This window comes from Macrotis lagotis, chromosome 8, assembly GCF_037893015.1.
Source record: "Macrotis lagotis isolate mMagLag1 chromosome 8, bilby.v1.9.chrom.fasta, whole genome shotgun sequence".
NCBI lineage: Eukaryota > Metazoa > Chordata > Mammalia > Peramelemorphia > Peramelidae > Macrotis > Macrotis lagotis.
In genome coordinates, this window is record NC_133665.1 from 98721300 (window position 1) to 98745204 (window position 23905).

Below are 23905 nucleotides of genomic sequence, written 5' to 3' on the forward strand. Positions count from 1 at the left end.
ACCTTATAGTGTAGTAGCTGCTAAGTCATGTGTGGGCTTTACTGTGGCCTCTAAGTACTTAAATTCTTTCCTTCTGACTGGCTACTTGTCATATTTTTTCATTGACTTGGAAGGTCAAGATTTCAGCTATTATGTTCCTGGGAGTTTTCATTTTGGAATTTCAGAAGGTTATTAGATTCTTTCTCTTTCTACTTTGCCCTCTTATTCTAAGAGATCTGGATAGTTTTCTTTTAAAATTTCTTGAAATAGTATATCATTTTTGGTCATAGTGTTCAGATAATCTAACGATTTTCTTTTCTTTTTTTTTGAGAGAGAAAAAAATCGAACACTTTATTCATGAATCCTGCAGGATATGGGTGCCTCACCTAGCGTGAGGCATGAGGTGGTATCACTACATCAGGTATTACATAGTCTTTAGAAACTTTTCCCCTTCCACCTGGATTTTCATAGGTTTTCAGAATCTGAGTTACAGTCTAAGAGATCCACCCATCACAAGATGTCCCTAAAATGATTCCCCCCATCTAATGATTTTCCTCCTTGATCTGTTTTGCAGGTTAGTTGTTTTTGTTATGAGATTACATTTTCTTTCATTTTTTTTTAGCCTTTTGACTTTGTTTTAATAAATTGGTGTCTTCTGCTTGTTCTATTCGAATTTTCAAGGAGTTTGTTGCTGGGGCAAGGTTTAATACCACTTGTGTAAGCAAAGCTGTTAAATTTCCCTTTTCCATTCTTTCTGTCATATCTCCCATTTCATTCCTAATTGTTCCTTCAAGGATTCTCTTCCATTTATAAAGATATATTATTTGTTTTTGACTTCATCATTTCAGTGTGTCCATACTGTGCTCTTCGGGGCAGCCAGGTGGCATCGTGGATAAAGTACCGGCCTTGGGAGTCAGGAGTACTGGGGTTCAAATCCGGTCTCAGACACTTAATAATTACCTAGCTGTGTGGCCTTGGGCAAGCCACTTAACCCCATTTGCCTTGCAAAAACCTAAAAAACAAAACAAAACAAAACTGTGCTCTTCTCTGAGGCTTTGCTGATATAACAATAACTATTGATGGTGTGTCCATAATTGTTTGTCCATTCTTCCAAAGTTTAGATTTGATGTTAGGGATGAGTTCTGCCATAATTTTGGAGGGAAGATCTAGACTGGTCAGGAGCCTTACATTCTTGGAATATTATTTGTTCAGTTATTTTTCAATTATGTTTGCCAATAAAATCTCAAATAGGATCACAAAGAATCAAAGATATTGGATAAGTTTGCCATTTCCTTCTCTACTTTATTTTGTAGATGGGGAAACTGAGGCAAATTGTTAAATGATTTTAAGAGTTATACAGTCAGTGTCGCCTCACTCCAGGCTGTCTACTGTGCAATTTTTTAATCTTGGGGATCAGAATGGGGTCTTGCCAGCTAAAGGTCTCATCTAGGACACAGTGAATACTGTTCCTCCTGGTCTGAGCCCAGCAAGTTGATGACTTGAGTTAGGGTCTGTGCAAAGGTAGAATTCGTTCTAGACTTTGTCCTTTCAGCCAGCTGGAAGTTTCTGCTGTTCACAGTAAAAGAATTATACATTCCCCTTTGGTCTCAGTTTCCTGCCTCAGGAATTGTTCCTCAGCAGGCTGGGCTTGGTGCTGGGATCTGAGGCACAGCACTATTGCTGCTGGCTTGGGAGCTTCCTCAGGGGCCTTCCTGTAAGGAAAGACAAAGCTGAACCTGCCCCTTCTCCCTCAGGCCATTTGAGCCTATTCCCTTACTGGGTCCTGATGTTGTTTTGGGGCTGTCCTAAGTGTAACTCTAGGACCTCCTTTGGTTTTGGTACCTTGGCTCTCCCTAGGGACTGGAGTTAGGAACTCAGGATTCAGTGTTACTTTTTCAGGATCTCTCCATCAAAATTCAGTTGTTCAATGGGAGGTGTGGATGTAAGCTCACCTACATTCTTCCTTCAACTCATCCACTCTTGTTGACACTCCATGTTAGTTAAAATTCTATAAATGTTAATCAGGCTGCTCCTCTATGCCAGACACTGGGGATACAAAGATAAAAATGCCTGGCCATACTTCTAAGAGTTTATTTTTTTTTTAATTTATTTTTATTAAAGATATTATTTGAGTTTTACAATTTTCCCCCCAATCTTGCTTCTCCCCCCCCCCCCCCCCCCCCACGGAAAGCACTCTGTCAGTCTTTACTTTGTTTCCATGTTGTACCTTGATCCAAATTGGGTGTGATGAGAGAGAAATCATATCCTTAAGGAAGAGACAAGATTCTAAGAGGTAACAAGATCAGACAATAAAATGTTTTTTTCTAAATTAAAGGGAATAGTCCTTGGCACTTTGTTCAAACTCCACAGCTCCTTATCTGGATACAGATGGCACTCTCCTTTGCAGACAGCCCAAAATTGTTCCCGATTGTTGCACTGATGGAATGAGGAAGTCCTTCAAGGTTGAACATCACTCCCATGTTGCTGTTAGGGTGTACAGTGTTTTTCTGGTTCTGCTCATCTCACTCAGCATCAGTTCATGCAAATCCCTCCAGGCTTCCCTGAAATCCCGTCCCTCCTGGTTTCTAATAGAACAACAGTGTTCCATGATACACATATACCACAGTTTGCTGAGCCATTCCCCAATTGAAGGACTTTTACTTGATTTCCAATGCTTTGCCCCCACAAACAGGGCTGCTATAAACATTTTTGTACAAGTGATGTTTTTACCCTTTTTCCTCATCTCTTCCAGGTATATACCCAGTAGTGGTATTGCTGGGTCAAAGGGTCTGCACATTTTTGTTGCCCTTTGTACATAGTTCCAAATAGCTCTCCAGAAGGGTTGGATGAGTTCACAGCTCCAACAGTGTAATAGTGTACCAGATTTCCCACATCCCTTCCAACAATGATCATTATTCTTTCTGGTCATATTGGCCAATCTGAGAGGTGTGAGGTGGTACCTCAGAGAAGCTTTAATTTGCATTTCTCTAATAATTAATGATTTAGAGCATTTTTTTCATATGGCTATGGATTGCTTTGATCTCATCTGTAAATTGCCTTTGCATACCCTTTGACCATTTGTCAATTGGGGAATGGCTTTTTGTTTTAAAAATATGACTAAGTTCTCTGTATATTATAGAAATGAGTCCTTTGTCAGAATCATTAGTTGTAAAGATTGTTTCCCAGTTTACTACATTTCTTTTGATCTTGGTTGCAGTGTTTTTATCTGTGCAAAAGCTTTTTAATTTAATGTAATCGAAATCATCTAATTGGTTTTTGGTGATGTTCTCCAACTCTTCCTTAGTCATAAACTGCTCCCCTTTCCATAGATCTGACAGGTAGACTAGTCCTTGATCTTCTAATTTGCTTATAGTATTGTTTTGTATGTCTATGTCCTGTAACCATTTGGATCTTATCTTGGTAAAGGGTGTGAGGTGTTGGTCTAATCTAAGTTTCTTCCATACTAACTTCCAATTATCCCAGCAATTTTTATCAGAGAGGGAGTTTTTATCCCAGTGGCCGGACTCCTTTGGGTTTAACACTTCTAAGAGTTTAAATTGTGTGTCAGAGAGAAAGAGACAGAGATACAGAGAGAGACAGAGAGAGATTGAAATTGATTGACAGACAACTACAGAAATGTACACATAAATGCATGGTTATCCAGTAATTAAATTGACCACCCTCACCCCTCTTACTCAATAAATTCCACTGACTTCCTTTTGCCTCCAGGAACATATACCAGAATACCATTTGTCATTCTAAGCTCTTTATGACCTGTAGAACTCCTCCATCCAGTGATTGTGCCTTGGAGTAGGCAATCCATCTCTTAGCTCCTGAGCATTCCAGGTTTGGAAAGCTCTCTCTCCTTCACTTCAAATTCTGACCTCTTTGGCTTCCTTCAAGTCCCAATTAAATTCTACTTTTCTGTAAGGAAGCCTTCCCCGGCTCTTCTTAATTCTAGTGCTTTCCTTTGGATAACTAATCCCCATATATCTTGTATATGGCAGCTTGGTGGCATAATGGATAGAGCACTGTCCCTGGAGTTGGAAGCAAGAACCGTGGGACCCCCGATACTTACTAGTTGTGTGATCTGGACAAGTCACTTAACCCTGATTGCCTTGACTCCAGGGTCATCTCTAGTCCTCCTGATTCCTATCTGGCCACTAGACTCAGATGGCTCTGAAGAACAAAGCAAGACTGGGGACTTAGCACAGCCCCCCCTCCCCCCGAATATTCAATTCATATGCTTGTTGTGACATCACCACCTTGATGTCATGGTCTTCTTTGAGAGAGAAGGGTCAGCATCATCATTATCATCATCAGCTTGCTATAATGTATGTATTTGCATGTTGTTTCTTAGATTCTAAATTCCTTAAGGGCAGGGATTGTCTTTTACCTTTTTTTTGTATCACCAGTTTTGACACACAGTAGGTGCTTAATAAATAGACTGGAGTTGATGGGACAAAGGAGAGAGACTTGGACATTGTGCTCCAGGAAAATTAAAGAGGAAAGAGAAGACCAGTATTGAATCAGGGGAGGGTTTAGTGAAGTAATAATCCAGCAGAGACTTGAAAGGAAGAGAAGGATTCTGAAAGGCAAAGGGATGCATTTAAGTATGAGAACAGCTTGTGTAAATTAAAGGAATCTGCCTTGGCCTGCTTCTAGATGTCAAGGAATAGAAACACAGGCTCACATTCCTTAAATCTAAATACAGTGTTTGGTAATATGCAAACCATGAAACACATACAAAAAGGATACTAATATACTCAGGACAGTTTGCTTTGCTATTCTTCTCCAGTACCTGCCCCCTTTTCATGGATATTTCTTGGGAGTCTTTCCAAGCTCCTCTTCTCTTTCTATATTCTCCTTGTGAATTCACCAGCTTCCTTGGGTTCAGATATCATCTCAAAAGTAAATAATTCCCAAATCCATATATCCAGTTTTAATTCTTCTCTTTAGACCTGAATTACTTTGAGAATTAAAAGTTGCCTGTTGACCATCACCCTATGGATATTCTAAGTAGCATCTCAGACTCAATACATCTAAAACAGACTCAATACATCTAAAATATAACTACTCATCATTTCTTTATCAACCCACCCATCCTCCAAAGCCCGTATTTCTTTTGAGGATACCATCATCTTTCCTGTTACTCAGGAACCAACCTTCATCACTCTACCAGTTTCCAGTTAGTTACTAAGTCTTGCTTAAAACATTTTCACACCTTGTTGTAGAGAAAGAAGAGTTACTGTGCTAATATATTACAGAATTCACATTCTTTTCACTTTTTGCCTGGACTATTACAATAACTACTTCCTTGGCCTCTCTGACTCCAAATTCTTCCCTCTCCAATGCTAGTATTTCCTAGTTAAAGTTTCCTGAATATCTGTATATCTGTTGTCTTTAAATCAACTCTCTCTCTCTCTCTCTCTCTCTCTCTCTCTCTCTCTCTCTCTCTCTCTCTGTTATTCTACTTCTATTTTTGCTTTTCAGCAAGCCTGGAATACTTACTCTACTTTTTAAAATCTTATTTCCTTTCCTTTCCTTTTTTTTTTAAGGTTTTTGCAAGGCAAATGGGGTTAAGTGGCTTGCCCAAGGCCACACAGCTAGGTAATTATTAAGTGTCTGAGACCGGATTTGAACCCAGGCACTCCTGACTCCAAAGCTGGTGCTTTATCCACTATGCCACCTAGCCGTCCCTTTCCTTTTCTTTTTTTAAAAAACCTTATTTCCATCGATTCATATAAGAAGCCTTTTGTGATTGCCCTAGTGTAGGGGCTTTTAATCTTTTTATGTGTCATAAACTCTGAAGTCTAGGGAAGCCTGGATTCCTGAGGATATTTTTAAAAGCATAAAATACACAAATTTACCAATAAAGACATTTCTATTATAGTTACCAACATTTAAAAAATTAGAACCCAGGTGAAGAATTCCTCCTTAAAATTATCTTCCATGTATTTAACTTTCTACATTTTGTATCCCCTATTAGAATATAAACCCTTGAGGACAAGAACTGTTTTTTTTTTAATCTTTTTATCCCCAGTGCCTAGCAAAGAACCTTATTTTACAGTGTGTTCTAATTAAAGTATATTTTTAAGAGGGGAGAAGGAGGGATAGGGATAGGATTTTGAAGGCTGTCTTTTGGAAGGGATTGAATTTGTTCCTTTTAGCCCAGAAGCAGAATAAGAATCAGTGGGTAGAAGTTGCATAATGTCAGATTTCAAATGGATATTATTTCTTCAGTTGGTGCCAGGTAGAAGTAGAACAACAAGTTCTCTTAAAGAGATGTGTAGTAAGTTTTCATTCAGAGGCAATATGACCTTTTTTGTCAGTATTTATTATAACCCAGATTCCTGTTTAAATATTAGTCCAACTAGATGGCTTGTTCTGTCTCTGCCAAGAGCTGGTGATTCTTTTGAACAAATGAACTCTTTGTGTCCTCAGATTATGTAGAATAGGATGGAGAGGGGAAGAGTCTGGAGGTCAGGAAATCAATAAAATTAGAAGGCTATTATAATAGTTGAGTCAGTCTGTGATAAGCATCCTCCTGCCTCTCTTCCCTACCTTTCCTGCCTTATCAAGTGCTCACCACAGTGCCTGGAAACATGGTGGACACAATGTACTTGTTTATTCTGTCTCTCCAAAACACACACACACACACACACACACACACACACACACACACGTATGGTTTTTGAAGTTCTTTAATTTGATTCATCTCTTTCATAGAATCTATTAGATCATTCACAATTTTATACTAAGTAAAAAAAAAATCCCAACAGCTATGTGCTTTTAGGAATACAAATAAGTAAAAGAAAAATATGGGTTAATTTCATCTTTTCTCTGATTTACTTTGACATTTCTCTGATCTCTCTCCCTTGTAGATTAAAACACAGAACTTTTAATTTTTTATTGAGGAGGGATCATATGGGATGTTGGGGAGTAATGAAGTTAGAAAGTTTGAGAACTACTCATTATATCCTCATGAATTATTTAATGTAAAAACTGCTGTGCCAATCACTATTCCTTGCCCTTTCAATTAGCTCCTGTAATTATTTTGTGCTTCTTATTAACTCCTTTAGAGTGGTTCTCCCTGTCCCCTTCCTGCCCCCACTAGCCCTGTTATTTCAGATGAATAAACTGAAACTCAGTTTAACTAATTTAGGAAAAGTAGCATTTTTTTCTTGCACTTCTTAAGTCTTTTGATTTAACCTTTGGTGCTCTTTCTACTTCCCTTATGCCATCTTCCAATTTACTCATTTTTCCTATTAGTTGATAAGCTTTTTGTGGGTAGATATCTGTTCATTGAGTTACATTGATTATCAGTATCAGTTGTTAACAAGTCCTTTTCTTTGAAGAACCATCTTTAGACTCTATATATGTAATAGTTTTTTTAGTGAAAAAAGAATATAATTAATTGAAATTGGGTTTATTTGTAAAGAATACTGATTACCCTGAAAATGCTGCTGAATTTTGTGTTTGCTCAAGTAGGGCAAATTAAATTTTAATTTAAACACTATCTAATTTAAAAGAAAAATATAAGTATTTGCTATAATAAAGAGAAATTTGCTTATTTTTTAGTTCTAATTTTCAAATGGTTTTGAGACTTTGATCAAATGGTAAAATTTATATTTTTCATAAAATAAAATTCATTGAACTGAAGACTTGAATTGATGGTAAAAATAAAATAATTACAATTAGATAGTTATGAAATTCTGTTGATCAATATAAGAAATAATGAGCAGGAACATTTCAGAAAAACCTGGAAAGACTTCATGAACTGTTACTGAGTTAAGTAAACAGAATCAGGAAAACATTGTACACAGTAAAAGCAACATTGTTGGAAGATCAACTATAATAGTCTTGACTCTTCTCAGCATTACAGTGATCAAAGACACTTCTAAGATTTTACATGGAAAATGCCATCCATATGCAGTGAAAAATACTATGGGGTTTGAATTCAGTTCAAAGCATACTGTTTCACTTTTTTAAAAAATTTGTTGCTTTTCCTTTTTGTTGTGATTCTTCATTCAAAACATAGTTTATATGGAAAATGTTTAATATGATTGTGCATATATAACCTATATCAGATTGATATTTTGGGGAGGGGAAAGGGAAGGTAGAGAATGAGAAAATTTTCAAAAATGAATGTTTAAAATTGTCTCTATGTGTAGTTGGGGAAAATATTAAAATTAAAATAATAGGCAATTATTTTAGAACTGTTGCAGTGTCACTCCTTCACAGACACACATACAATCAATAAACTTAAGTGTCTTCTTTTTGTCTCCAGAAGCAAGTATAAAATGATCTGTTTGTATTCAATGCCCATCATAGCTTAAAACCCCCACCTTCCTTTCCACTCTTTACAATCTACATTATTAATAATAAGGCAGATTGGGATAATTAAAAGACCATCAAAATAGGAGACTGAGGGGACTGGTTTTGAATTTTAGGCCTGCTATTTGTTCTCTCTCATAGAGGGCAAGTCACTAAACTCTGAACTTTAGCTTCCTCACCAGTAAAAAGACAAAGTTGGACAGGAAAATCCCTAAGTTGCCTTTTAGCATTTTTTTATTTCTTTGATTATAACTAACATTTGTATAGTTCTTTAGGGCTTGCTGCATAGACACTTATTTGATCTTTACAACAGCACTGTAGATTAGATACTATTCTTATTTTACAGATGTAGAAAATTATCGTGTTTTACCAAAAATAAACTCTACCCCCAAAATAAGCCCCAGTTACGATTATCAGCCAGACACTCATTGAATATATTCATTGAAACTCATGGCAGATTTATTGAATTTTAATTTTAAAATAATAATAATTTTAATATATAATTAAATATGAATAAACAATATTATTGACAATAATTAAAATAAATGATCATATAAATTAAAATTAAGTATTTGAAAATATCCAAGCAGGCACCTTTATTGAAATTTATTGCCAAATAACCAATCTAAGTACAGATACAATGCACAAATAACATGGCACTAGAAAACATCTGAATAGAAACAAAGCCCCACCTCTAATTATCATTGAGGGCTAGAAAGATAAGATTGCACACAAGCAGTTATAAGGAAGTGGATCCATTTAATGCTGCCACTTGTCTTGTGAAATGGCCAAAGAGATCTGCTAGTCTGGGATTCAGTCTCCATTGGCAGTGCTAAAGACATGAAGACTTCGCTTGCAGAGAGGAGGATAGATCAAAAAATGGTTCCCAGGAATGACTGCCTATCTCTAGACATCCCCTGAAAACAAACTCTAGTGTGTGTCTTTTGGAGCAAAAATTTATATAAGACCTAGTCTTCTTTTTGGGGAAAATATGGTAAGACTCAAAGGAAAATGAGTTGCTCTGATCATGAAGCTAGTGATATGTTGGTTAAAGGTTTGGGACAGGTGGCGCAAGTGGATAAAGCATCGGCCCTGGAGTCAGGAGTACCTGGGTTCAAATCTGGTCTCAGACACTTAATAATTACCTAGCTGTGTGGCCTTGAGCAAGCCACTTAACCCCATTTGCCTTGCAAAAAAAAACCAACATAAAAAAAAGAAATAATACAGAAAAATTGCCCTGAGATAGCCTAGAAGCGGAGGGCAAAAATAGAAATTGAGAGAATTCACCAGTCACCCCCTGAAAGAGATCCCAAAAGAAAAACTTCCAGGAATATTATAGCCAAATTCCAAAACTCTCAAATCAAAGAGAAAATTCTAAAAGCTGTCAGAAACAAACAATTCAACTACAGAGGCTCCATAGTCAGGATTACACAGGATCTGGCAGCATCTACATTAAGGGCTCATAGGGATTGGAATATGATATTCCGGAAGGCAAAAGATCTTGGTTTACAACTGAGAATAAACTGCCCAGCAAAACTGAACATCCTCTTTCAGGGGAAAAGATGGACTTTCAATGAAACAGAGGAATTTCACACTTACCTATTGAAACAACCAGAGCTGAACAGAAAGTTTGATCTTCATGTACAGGACTCTGGTGAACCACAAAGGGGGTGGAAGAGAAGGACTGACTATGAGGAACTTAATGATTTTGAATTGTTTGTATTCCTGCATGGGAAGAAGATATTGATAACTCATAAGAACTTTCTCAAAGAGCTGCCTAACAGCTCCTAAGGGAGTATATATATAGGCAAGGCACAAGAAGGAGCAGAATATAATGGTATAATACAGTAAAAAGATGGCGTCAATAGGTGATAATGAAAGTATGGGGAGGAAGCAAAAGGAGATAAAGAAGAAGCTAAGTAATTTCACATTAGAGTCAAGAAAAAGCTTTTTCAATGTAGTGGAAAGGGGGAAGGCTTCACTCTCATCAGAAATGGCTCAGAGAGGAAATAACATGCACACTTAATAGGTTACAGAATTCTGTCTTACCCTAGAGAAAAAAATGAGAAGAAAGGGATGGAATAAGGGGAAATGGGGGGAGGGAAGGGGGGAATAGGTAATAGAAGAGAAGGGAGATTGAAGGAGAAGGTTCTCAGATACAACATACTTTTGGACAGGGCCAGGATGAATAGAATAAAATAAATGAGAGTGGGGAGGAATAGAGTGTAGGGAAATACAACTAGTAATAGCAACTGTGGGAAAAATATTGAAGCAACTTCTCTGGTGGACTTATGATAAAGAAAGCAACTCACCCCAGAGACAGAGCCATTGGAATCTGAACATAGACTGAAGTACATTTCTCTCTCTCTCTCTCTCTCTCTCTCTCTCTCTCTCTCTCTGCTTCTCATCTTCTTGGGGGGGAGGGGGGTTTATGTTTACTCTTATAACAAAATTATTTTAATAATATAAAATAAATCTAGATCCTTAAAAAATAAAAAAAAAATTAAAGGAAGGAGGGCAGCTAGGTGTCACAGTAGAGAGAGCACCAGCCCTGGAGTCAGGAGTACCTGAGTTCAAATCCAGCCTCAGACACTTAATAATTATCTACCTGTGTGGTCTTGGGCAAGCCACTTAACCACACTTGCCTTGCAAAAAACCTAAAGAAAAAATTTATAATAGGAAGGAAAGGGAATAAATTGAAAATCTATAGACAACAACTAGCAGGATTTCAATTTTGTGGTAGATATGAATAGCATGACCCTCAAAGTAGGTAAAGTTGCTGAGTGATAAGAGGTAAAGAGAAAACCTTCAAGTGGCATTGGGGAGGAAGGAATATTCTTAATTTCCCCCACCTCAACCAGGAAGCCAGGGAGAATGAGTAAAGGACAAACCAGTAATGAAAAGAGTGACCAGGGATTCTATGTCATCTGGGGGAAGTCAGTTTCCAGTAATAGCCAGTAGGGGGAAGGAGTGGGAGAGGGATTTAGGATCAAGGAAGGAAGCATTACAAAGGTCAGTCTAAGAACTTTGGGGTTAGAAGAGTAGAGGTGAAAAGGAAAAATGAATTGGATGTTTAGGGATAAGAAATGGTATTTGGATGATGTTTTATAGGAGTTCAGAATCAATGGGATATGAAGGATATGACCATGTATTAGAATGTTCATTGAATGGAATTTGTTATTCTTCTACCCAAAGGAAGTTGGAGATTGGGCTGGAGGCTGGTACAATATGAGAAGAAGGGTATATGGGCAAATTGTCAGATAGAAAGGCCTGTTTTCCTACTCCTATTCCCTCTGGCAGGAGGACATGAGCCAGTGGGAGATGGAAGTTAGATATGTTCCAAGAAAATGTGAAGTCCTGTTTCCCAACCAACTTCCTTTCTTATCCTGCGTTTCATTAATTTTTTTCTGTTCAGAAGATTTTCAGTTTCATGTAATTAAAATTATCTTTTTAATTGCTTTTCTTTCATTTGACTAAGAATACAATTTCTACCCACTAGTAGGAGAATTATACGATCTGATCTTCTAATTTTCTTTTCTGGTTTTTTTTTTTTTTTTTTTTTAGGTTTTTGCAAGGCAAATGGGGTTAAGTGGCTTGCCCAAGGCCACACAGCTAGGTAATTATTAAGTGTCTGAGACCGGATTTGAACCCAGGTATTCCTGACTCCAAGGCCAGTTCTTTATCCACTGCGCCACCTAGCCGTCCCCTAATTTTCTTTTAATAGTTCATTAAGACTATATTCATTTTTAATGCTTTATGGGAAATGGTATACGGTGTTGGTCTAAACCTAATTTTTCTCATATTGATTTCAGGTTTTCTCAACTGTTTATATAAAATCAGGAGTTTACGTTTTCACTGTGTCAAACAGTAGTCTATTGAGTTCCTTTGTTTCTGATTTTTCCTTTGTCTGATCTGTTCCATTGATCTGTTTTTAAACCCAAACCAGAAGCTTTTGTTAACTGCCACTTTATAATGTAATTTGAGATCTAGAAGTGCTTTCCAGTTCATTTCCTTGATATTCTTAGATCTTTTGTTTTTCTAAGAGTTTTGTTCTTTTTTCCTTTGGTAAAGCATTAAATGAGTAAACTGATTTTGATATATTTATAGTATTAACTTTTATAGTAATAGATAGTATTTACTTTGCTGGTATTTGATGGAATCCTTATTCTATTGGTGAAGCCTAGGTATGAGTTAAATCTTACTTACTCTAGTATTTGGTTTTATTTATTTAGTATTTTATTTTTCTCCAGCTATATGTAAAAGCAGTTTTTAACATTTGGTTTTTGTTTTGTTTTGTTTTGTTTTTTTTGTTTTGTTTTGTTTTGTTTTGGTTTTGCAAGGCAATGGGGTTAAGTGGCTTGCCCAAGGCCACACAGCTAGGTAATTATCAAGTATCTGAGGACAGATTTGAACCCAGAGCCAATGCTTTATCCACTGTGCCACCTAGCCGCCCCTAACATTTGTTTTTTTAAAAAAAAATTTCCTTTTGATCTACAATTTTTAATTTTTTTCCTTTAATTTATTTACACATTACTAAAATATTCTTGTTTAAGAGTAAACATAATACCCCCTCCCCCACAAAAATATAAATCATCATGAAAAATAATGTGAAAGAGAAAATGTTTCAGTCTTTGTTCTGATACCATCAGCTCTGTCTCAGGTGGGTCCCTTTATCATAAGTCCATCGTAAAAGTTACGTCCATATTTTTCCATAGTTGCTGTTGCTGACTGTAATTCCCTCCATCCATTCCTCCCCATTACCATCTATTATATTTTTCTCTCTCCTTTCACTCTGTCCCTCTTCCAAAATGTGCTGTGGGGCAGCCAAGTGGTGTGGTGGACAGAGCACCGACCCTGGGGACAAGAGGCCCTAAGCCCACATCACACCCCAGAGACCCACCTGGCCCCATGGTCCCAGACAGACCACCCAATCCCAATACCTTGCAAAAAGTAAAAAGAGAAAATGTGTTATAGCTTACTATCCTCTTATGATCTACCTCTCCTCTATCACCCACATCCCCCCTTTTCTCCCTTTTCTTCTAGATTTCTGTACTCTATTATTCTGTACTCTTGAGACATTTCCAATGAGATTGAAGGCTCCCTCATTCCCCCTTGCCTTCCCACCTTCCACACCATTGCAAAAGCTACATGAAATACCTTTTATATGAAATATCTTAGCCTATTCTATCTCTTCTTTCTCTTACTCCCAGTACATTTCCCTTTCATCCGTGACTCCATTTTTGCAGTATATTATATCTTCAAATTCAACTCTATCCTGTGCTTCATCTATAAAAGCTCCTTCTACCTGCTTTATTAAATGAGAAGGTTCGTATGAGTATTATCAGTATCGTGTTTCCATGCAGGAATACATGCAGTTCATCATCATTAAGTCCCTCATAATTTGACCCTTCTCATCCATTCTCTATGCTTCATCTGAGTCCTGCACTTGAAGATCAGACTTTCTGTTCAGCTCTGGTCATTTCAACAGGAACATTTGAAATTCCCCTGTTTCATTGAAAGTTCATCTTTACCCCTGGAAGAGGATGTTCAGTTTTGCTGGGTAATTGATTCTCGGTTGCTTTCCAGAATATTATATTCCAAGCCCTACGAGCCTTAATGTGGTTGCTGCTAAGTCCTGTGTGATCCTGACCACAGCACCACAGTATTTGAGTTGTATCCTTCTCGCTGCTTGTAATATTTTCTCTTTGACTTGGGCGTTCTGGAACTTGGCTATAATATTCCTGGGAATTTTTTTTAATCTCTTTCTGGGGGAGATTGGTAGATTCTCTCAATTTTTATTTGGCCCTCTGCTTCTAGGATATCCGGGCAATTTTCCTGTAGAAATTCTTTAAAAATGAGGTCAAGGCTCTTTTCCTGATTATGACTTTGAGGTAGCCCAATAATTTTTAAATTATCTTTCCTAGATCTGCTTTCCAGATCAATTGTTTTTTCAATGAGATATTTCACATTTTTTCTAATTTTTCATTCTTTTGTTGTTGAATTATTGTGTCTTGGGAACGTTCTTGCAAAGTCATCAGCTTCCTTTAGCTCCAGTCTACATCTGAAGGATTTGTTTTCCTCAGAGAGCTTTCTTATCTCCTTTTCCATCTGGCCAATTCTACTTTTCAAAGCATTTTTCTCAATAACTTTTTGAACTGTTTTATTCATTTGACCTAAGCTGGTTTTTAACTTGTTATTTTCTTCAGCATCTTTTTGGATCTCCTTAACTAAGCTGTTGACTTCATTTTTATGTTTTTCCTACATCTTTCTCATTTCTTTTCCCAATTTTTCTTCTACCTCCTTTACTTGATTTTCAAACTCTTTTTTGAGCTCTGTCATAGCCTGAGCCCAACTTCCATTTTCCTTAGAGTCTTTACATGCAGAATCTTGGACTTTGTCATCTTCTGATTGTGTGGTTTGGTCCTCCATGGGATCAAAGTAATTGTCTGGTCAAGTTCCTTTTTTTTCCTGTTTTCTCATTTCCCCTGCCTGTGCCTGGTTTTGGGGTGCTTCCTGACCTTTTGAGTATTACTGGGACACCTCATTGTGTGAGGCTCTGACTACTCTCCTGGTCTGTGAATGACCATAATCTCTCCCCTCTGCCCCAGGGCTATGAGGGTGTCTCTGATCTATGGGGGCCCAGACTCTGTCCAGGGTCTGAATGTGGTCAAAACCCCAAGTCCTGTTCCAGGGACTGAGGATAGATCTTGGCAGTCTCCCTCTACTCCCTTACCTTCTGTGGGCTGAGAGCTCAAGGAGTGACTGCCTGGAGGCTCCTGCTGTGTGGCTCCATGGGCCTGCTTCCCTTTCTTGGGATCTGGGCTTTGCTGAGTGCCATGGCCATACTGAGGCCTGGGCTTCACGCTCACTCTGGCAGAGGTCTCCCTGCTGATCTTCCAGGTTGTGCTTGGTATTCCCTGGGTTGCAGGTCAGGAAACTGCTTCTGCTGCTGGGCACTGGAGCTCCCAGGTACCCTGGGGCTGTTCCCAGGAGACAGACACTCCTTTCCTCCAGCTGGTGCCAACCCCGTGGAACACAGTCTTCCCACTATTTACCAAGTCACCCTGGTTTGGCCAATTGTCTCACTGGATCTTTCTGTGGGTTTTGTCACTTGATAATTTAGTTATAGTCATAATTTTAAGGTTTTTGAAATATTTTGGAGAGAGCACCTAAGAGAGGCTATGCTCTACCCCCCCCCAACATTTGTTTTTAAAACTTGGTTTCAAATTCTCTCCCTTCCTCTAGCACCTTCCCCCAATGAGAAAGCAAAGCAATTTTATATACATTATATATGTATAGTCATACAAAACACTGCCAGAATTGTCATGTTGTGAAAGAAAACATGATTCCCTCCCCCCCCAAAAAAAAAGAAATCTCAAGAAAAAAAAGGATGCTCAATCTGTATTGTGACACCATTAGCTCTTTCTGTGCTGATAGCATTCTTCAGCATAAGTCCTTAAGAGCTATTTTGGATCACTGTATTTTTTTTTTTAGGTTTTTGCAAGGCAAATGGGGTTAAGTGGCTTGCCCAAGGCCACACAGCTAGGTAATGATTAAGTGTCTGAGACTGGATTTGAACCCAGGTACTCCTGACTCCAAGGCCGGTGCTTTATCACTACGCCACCTAGCTGCCCCCGTTATAAACAGTTCTTAAAAGAATTGCAAACTATCAACAAAGAAGATTCGAAATCACTAATAAAAAGAAATATAAATGAGACCAAATACAAAAATTATAAATCATATTATAAGAGTGGTTGTAGAAAGGGTTGTGAATTGGTCCAACTGTACTGGAAAGCAGTTTGGAATTAACCCAGAGATTGCACTGTTAGGTATTATACCCCAAGCAAATTGGTGACAACAAAAAACTATCTACATCAATCAATTACAAGAGAATTTTTTCTTGAAATAAAGAACTAGAAACTAAGTAAGTGGTCATCAGTTAGGAAATGGATATTATAGTATATTAATCATTAGAATATTAATGTGCTTTAAGGTATAATGAATATTATCAATACAAAAAAGATAGCAATACTTATATGAACTGCTGCAAATCAAACCAGGAAAACTACATAACATCACCATAAATGCAAAGGAAAAAAAATTTAATGAGCACTGTATAATTGTAATGACCAAGCTTAGTGTTGTGAGATTTCAAAATATACTACTTTTTTTTTTTGGATAGAAATGGAGGTCTGAGTGTATGGAACACTACTCATAATGTCATACTTTATTGCTGTTTTGAAATGACTTGTATGAGGGGCAGCTAGATGGTGTAGTGGATAAAGCACCGCCCTTGGAGTCAAGAGTACCTGGGTGTTCAAATCCAGTCTCAGACACTTAGTAATTACCTAGCTGTGTGGCCTTGGGCAAGCCACTTAACCCCGTCAGCCTTGCAAAACCTTAAAAAAAATGACTTGTATGTTTGCGTGTTAGAAAGGATAGCCTCAGGGGAAAATATAATAAGAAATGAAAGTGATATAAAAATAATCAAGAAATTAAAGTTTAGCATTAAGTTTAAAGTTGTATTGTGATCTCTTTTTCTAGGTACCCTAAAGCAGAGTGGCAGTGGGCATTGGAAAGAGCTGCAATTATATGTCGATGGACATGGCTTCAGGCTCAGGTCTCTGATTTGGAGTATAGAATACGACAACAGACAGACATCTACAAACAGCTCAGGGCCAATAAGGTAAACATTTAAATGGAAAGACAATTTTTAATCCTTTACTTTTGTACATTACAAAATTTTACTCCTCTCTCTGTTTTTCCACAAGTGTTCTAACTTTGAGTTTTCTGTAGCGTTTAATTTTTGAAAGAATCTGTAAATTCTCTATGTATCATAGCCTGTATTTAAAAGCCTTAACCTTTCAACCTTGACCTATATTTAATTGACACATTGTATCCTAGGGTCATAAAATTAGAAGGTCATATTTGAGCTCAGATCTTCCTAGACAGGTCTAGCCCTCAGTTCACTTCATCTGTAAATTGGGGATAATAATTTCAACTTCACAGAGTGGTTGTGAAGATGAAACAAAATAATATTTGTAAAACACATTGCAAACCTAAATTCATTATAGCCATTTACTATTATTATCCCATTTACAAAGAAAAATATAGCCTAATATGTCACTTTAGAAGAATGGCATTCTGTGTTCATTCCCCAAAATGTGTGCAAATATAATGCAGTTACCTATATTAGAATCTTCTATTGTGTTTACATATACCCAGCTAGCATTTTTAGAATGATTGTGTTTTTTTGATGACTGAACTCTAGCTACAGTGCCTTCTATGAGTGATAAAACTTTGTCCTTGTATACAGTGACAGTGTACCAGAAGAATTGTGTGTGGTTCTTGTGATTATAATTTTATTTTTTTTGTAATATTTATGGTACAATCAACCTTTGTTTAGCCACAGAGAAGAATACCAGACTGTCAACTCTGCTCATTTAATTACTTTATAAGAAGAGGAAGCAGAACAGCTTTTTAATGCTGAGCCTCATCTTTGATGTCCAATCTAAGAAATATATTAAAGTTAAGTAAAAAATGAATCAATCATCTGCTCTTTGGAATGCCCATGATAGTCTTCTCTTGATATTAAAAATTAAGGAACGATTGCATTATTTACATTAGCTTTTTAATAGAGAAGTAGTGTGGTATATTGGAAAAAATGCTAACCTTGTAGTCAGTCGAAACATCAGGTCTCTGATACTTAAATCCTATAAGGACTGTATTACCCTGGGCAAGTCAAAAATCTTGTTAAGCTTCAGTTTTCTCATCTGTAAAATGAGAATTCTTTCTAACATTTACTTAATAGAGTTGTTGGTGAGGGTCAATTGAGATGGTGCCTTTTAGGAGATTTCATAAATCTTAAAAGATTAGACTAATTTTAAGTGTTTTCTGTATAATAATAATAATTATAAAGTCTGAGGTTCTCTGACATCTTCTCATTTCCCTTCTTCTTCCCTCTTCCCCTTCCCCACCCCGCCTCTACAGGGGCCAGACTACTTGGGAACCCAACCATGGTTGAGGTTTGCTGAGGCTTCATTATACGAGAGTCTCAGAAAACTCTGGCCTGGACTAACAGTGGGTATCTCTATATTAGTGCATGTGTATTTTTTTATTTGTGCCTTTCCTTTTATTCCTCTGAGACTTAGCTACATGTAATACATCCTTGCTTTGTACTACTAAGTTTCAGCATTAACTCTCTTACTATACTTTTATATGTTACCTTGCAATGTAGTGGGGACGTTTTTTGTCTAATCTACTCTGCTAAATTATAAATTGTGTGTTACCAAGGATGGTATCATAGTCTTAAGATTCCTAATACTAGCATTCTTCTAGCAAGAACTCAGTCTGAATTGCAAATCATTGTTTAAATTTGTATTTGATTGGTTTGTCTAAATGGCAACCCTTGTCTTTTTATATTAATAAAACTTTGCCTTTGTGTGATAATCTACCACAAAGATTTTAGGTTGTAAAAGTGTTTCTCTATTCAGTTAAATGTAGTCTTTTCTTGGTTGATGATTTCTCTCACTCTTCTAATTTTGGTATTCTTTTACCACACTTCATCTTTTCTCTTTAACCTATTGAGTGCTTTTTATCACAGTTGTTTTTCTTACCCACCCAGTAGGCAGAAACAACTCTAACCCTTGCCCAAAACTCTGCTTGAATTTTGTTGCCCCTCTCTCTCTCTCTATTCTTCTCTTATTCTTTTCCTCTTCTCTATTCTCCTCTTCAGTTCTGTTGAATATTAATTTCCATTAGATTATAGCCAAGTACCAATTTATCCTTTTCTTTCTTTTCCTCTACTACCTGACTAAATGAATTCTGGCTCTGAAGATACTTATACACTTTTCATGAAAGTTTCACCTTCTTACACAACTTTCTTTAGAAGAACAGGAGTAGGGATAAATCCTTCAGTTTGATCACAGAAACATTTAATGTCTTCAGTTAAAATTTAGGCTGTCTAGATACATCCTTTTTAGATTGCTCTTATTGTCTGCTACTTCTCCAGACCCACTCCAGATCCTTCTCTTTTCAGTCTCTGTCACTGTCTTTCTACTGTGGTTCACCATCCCTGCTCCATTTAATATTTGATCACCTAGGTTTCCGGTCATTCAGTAGGCATTTATTAAGTACTTTCTATGTTGAAGCCATTTTCATAAGCATTAGGGTTACAAAGACAAATGAAGTAAGACACATTCTTCAAGGAAAAAACACATTCAGATAAAGCAATATAAAGAAATTTGGGGGAAGGAGAGAGAGATGGGACTTGTTGAAAAATGATCAGGAAGGACCTGTTACAGGAGATTACTCTTCAGTCAGGGCTTCCTAACCTAATGATTCTACTTAATAGCCCCCTGGAAGGGAGGAGTGAGTGTATTGCAGGCAGAAAGGAGAGCCCTTTGCAAAAACCCAGAGACTGGGGATGGAATATTTGATTATCAAATTGACCAGTATGACACAAACGTAAAAATGACTATGGGAGAGTTATGAGAAATCTATTTAGGGAGATTGACTGAAACTAAGATTATATCAATTGTAGTCAAGAGAATGTGTTGCATAGTCCATAGAGACAAGAAGTCGTGTTTTAAAACTTTCCTTGTCATGTATATCCTTTGTGACCATGGACAAGTCAATTAGTGTTTCTTAGCCTTAAACAGCTCTTTAAATATCAAAGTTAGAGGTGAATTTTGATCTATATTAGTGGGGAGAGAGAAATGCTACCCCAGCAAAATCAGAAGTCTTTAATGTCCTATCCTAGCCACATTACAACAGCATGGACAGAAGTTTTGAATATCCTCTTCATAGCAACTGTGCACAAGTTTAGAAGTAACTTTTGTTCCCTTCTAGAGATCTGATTTGGAGCTAGTCCTCTTAGACTAAGAACAACCTTCATAATTTCAGTATCACTCATTCACTACAGTTTTAGGAATCTCCCAAGGTTCTGCCCTAGGCTCTTTTTTCTTTTCATTCTTACTCATCTACTCCACTGGATCCATTATCAGTAAATGAAAGACTTCAAGGTCTGTGTATCCAGCCTTTGTCTCTAACCCGAGCTTCAGTCACACATCACCCAGTTGCATTATGGATATAGCTCAAATTGGATGTCCCCTTTGTGAACCAAGCTTCTCCAAAAAGCACTTAGTATCTTATTCCTCAAACCCTCCACTCTTCTAACTTTATTTTTACGATATTACTGTCAAGAGCCCCATCATTTTCTTAGTCATTCAGGCTTACCAACCTTGCTTTCATCCTCAACGATTCATTCATATATATATATATATATATATATATATATATATATATATATATATATATATATATATATACACAAATCTATTATCAAATCTTGTCATTTCCTCTACTTTCTTATATTATCTTCTTTTATTACCTGGACTGTTATACTAGCTTTATAATTATTCTCCCTGCCTCATTTCTCCCCCTCCCCCATTCCAATCTATCCTCCATTCTAGAGCCAAATTTTGCAAAAGTCCAGGTATGACCATACCACACCCTTCCCCAGTAAACTCCAGTGACTCTTTAATACCCCCAGAATCAAATATAAAATCCTCTGACTTTTTTTTGCAAGGCAGTGGAGTTAATTGACTTGACCAGGGTCTCATAGCTAGGTAATTGTTAAGTGTCTGAGGCCAAATTTGAACTCAGATCCACCTGATTCCAGGTGTTCTATCCGCTAAGCCACCTAACTGCTCCTGATTGGTGGCCATTTTGAAGAAAAGAATTTTAGCAAGAAATAAGGTATATCAGGAGGTGGAATAATTATTAATGGTAAAATCAAAGATGTGTGTAGCTGTGGACCATGTTGAAGATTCCTAGTGTGAAAGCAGTAGTTGGGATCAAGATAGGGAATTTTGAGCCAAATATTAAACTCATGGAGGAAAGAGGGAGAATACTCTGAAGGTGGATTGTCAGTGATATGTTTTGATAAGAGTGTACCTCAGAGGTACTGCTATAAGAGTTGAGGGAGAGTTTGGAAATGACAATTTAGGAAGCAAAGAGTCTTCAAACTTCTCTTCCATAGCCAGTGAGTTGAGGGAGTGAGGCCTGCAAAGGCTGGTAAAGATATTGCATGTCATGTAGAGGGAGCTAAGTCTCACTGACTCCTAGATGATGAAGGGAGGATGGGAAGAGCTCTATCCAAAATAACGTATATTTACCACAAATCTTTCCCCATATCTAAACTTCCCTATTATTGTGGAGGAGAGTACCATCATTTTCCCAGTCACCCAGACTCACAGCTTTGGTGTACTATATATATGTGTGAGTAAAAATGTGAACAAAAACTTCAAGTTACAAAGGTATTTTGAACCTCATTATTGTTCCTTTTTGCTACATCAATTTTGGAAAGTTTTATTCACAGGAAAACACCCTGTGATTCTGAGAAGTCAGGCAAACTCTTTTAAAGGATTTATTTTTAAAATTTTATTTAAGGCAATGCGGTTAAATGACTTGCCCAAAGGTCACATAGCTAGGTAATGATTAAGTGTCTGAGACCGGATTTGAACTCAGGTCCTCCTGACTCCAGGGCCAGTGCTCTATCAACTGTGCCACCTAGCTGCCTGGATTTTTTTTTTCTTAAAACAATGTTAAGGAGAATTAAATGAAAGGAATTTTTTTCTACTAATCTATTTTTAAAAGGTTTATTTTGTCTCATAAGCAGTTGAACAATATCTTAGTATTTATTTAGTGTCTTATGAATAATTCTTTTAGAAAGTTGCTTCACTAAATGGCTTCATAATATTTTATATGTTTAATTCTTCCACATATAATGTCTGTTTCTTCCTGGTAACCCTGCTCTTAAATTTTGATGAAACACCAACCTGCTGACATCCCACCTGTGATACCTATCCTAAACCTCCAGATGTCTCAGATATTTTCTTTGGTGTACTTAGATCACTTTGTTACCTATATTCTTCTCTTTTCTTTCTTTGTTGTTTTTTTTTTTTGCATATCTTGTATCCTCTTCTACATTATTGGCTTATTAAAAACCAGACTGTCCTGTTTTGTTTTTTTAATCCTTCACATCTAGCACAGTGCTTTACACAATGATATTTTTGAAGGAATGTTGCTGTTTGACTTTTCCAAGATTTATTGAAATTTAATAAAATTTAATGTGGAAAGAAATTTTCTCTTCCCACATTCTTGACATCTTGAGATTTATGATTGTATTGTTAGGGCATCAGGATTAAGTCCCTAGTAGCAATTCCCCATTTTGCTTTCTTTGCCTTCTGAGACATGAAAAGATAATCATGATAGAATCTCAACAAGTACTGTTTTTTTTGTTTTACAATTTTTCCCCTAATCTTCCTTCCCTCCCCTCCCCACCACAGAAGGCAGTTTGTTAATCTTCTCAATGTTTCCATGGTATACACAGATCTAAGTAGAATGTGATGAGAGAGAAATCATATCCTTAAGGAAGAAAAATAAAGGATAAGAGATAGCAGAATTATATAGTAAGATAACGGGGGGGTTCCCCCCCTAAATTAAAGGTAATAGTCTGGTCTTTCCCCCTCCAAATTCCATGATTCTTTCTCTGGATACAGATGGTATTCTCCATCGCAAATACCCCAAAATTGTCCCTGATTTTGCCCTGATGAAATGAGCAAGTCCATCAAGGTTGTTCATCATCACTCCCATGTTGCTGTTAGGGTGTACAGTGTTTTTCTGGTTCTGCTCACCTTGCTCGGCATCAGTTCATGCAAATCCTTCTAGGCTTCCCTGAATTCCCCATCCCTCTTGGTTTCTTTTTTTTTGCAAGTGAACTTTAATTTATTATTACTATTATTATAATAATTTTGTTATAAGAGTAAACATAACCCCCCCCATTCCCCCAAGAAAATGAGAAACCTCAAGAATAGTGAGAGAGAGAAATTCCAATGGCTTTGTCTCTGGGGTGAGTTGCTTTCTTTATCATAAGTCTACCAAAGAAGTTGCTTCAATATTTTTCCCACAGTTGCTATTACTAGCTGTACCTCCACACTATTCCTCCCCACTCTCTTTTATTCTATTCTATCTTTCCTTTCATCCTGACCCTGTCCAAAAGTATGTTATCTGAGTACCCTCTCCCTCAATCTTCCCTTTCTTCTATCACTGATTCCCCTTCCCCCCCCCCCCATTCCCCCTTATCCCATTCCTTTCTTCTCATTTTTTCTCTAGGGTAAGATAGATTTTTTTTTAATTTTTGCAAGGCAAATGGGGTTAAGTGACTTGCCCAAGGCCACTCACCTGGGTAATTATTAAGTGTCTGAGGCCGGATTTGAACTCAGATATTCCTGACTCCAAGGGCCAGTGCTCTATCCATCCACTGTGCCACCTAGCCGTCCCTGTAAGATAGATTTCTATATCCTATTAAGTGTGCATGTTATTTCCTCTCTGAACCATTTCTGATGAGAATGAAGGCTCACTCATTCCCCTTGTCTTTCCCCTTTCCACTCCATTGTAAAAGCTTTTTCTTGACTCCTATGTCAAATTTCTTAGCCTCTTCTTTATCTCCTTTCCCTTCCTCCCAGTACTTTCCTTTATCACCCATTGACTCCATCTTTTTACTAAATATACCATTATATTCCTC

At 37.2% G+C, this 23905-nt stretch overlaps 1 protein-coding gene across 1 annotated transcript in view; it reads left to right on the top strand.

Annotated features, from left to right (window-relative positions):
• LOC141495880 (uncharacterized) overlaps positions 1-23905 on the top strand; it is a 120649-nt gene that overhangs the window by 11666 nt on the left and 85078 nt on the right. The window contains exons 2-3 of the mRNA XM_074197728.1: positions 16861-17002; positions 18307-18396. Coding sequence (XP_074053829.1) covers positions 16861-17002; positions 18307-18396 — 232 coding nt within the window. The remainder of the gene's footprint in view (positions 1-16860; positions 17003-18306; positions 18397-23905) is intronic.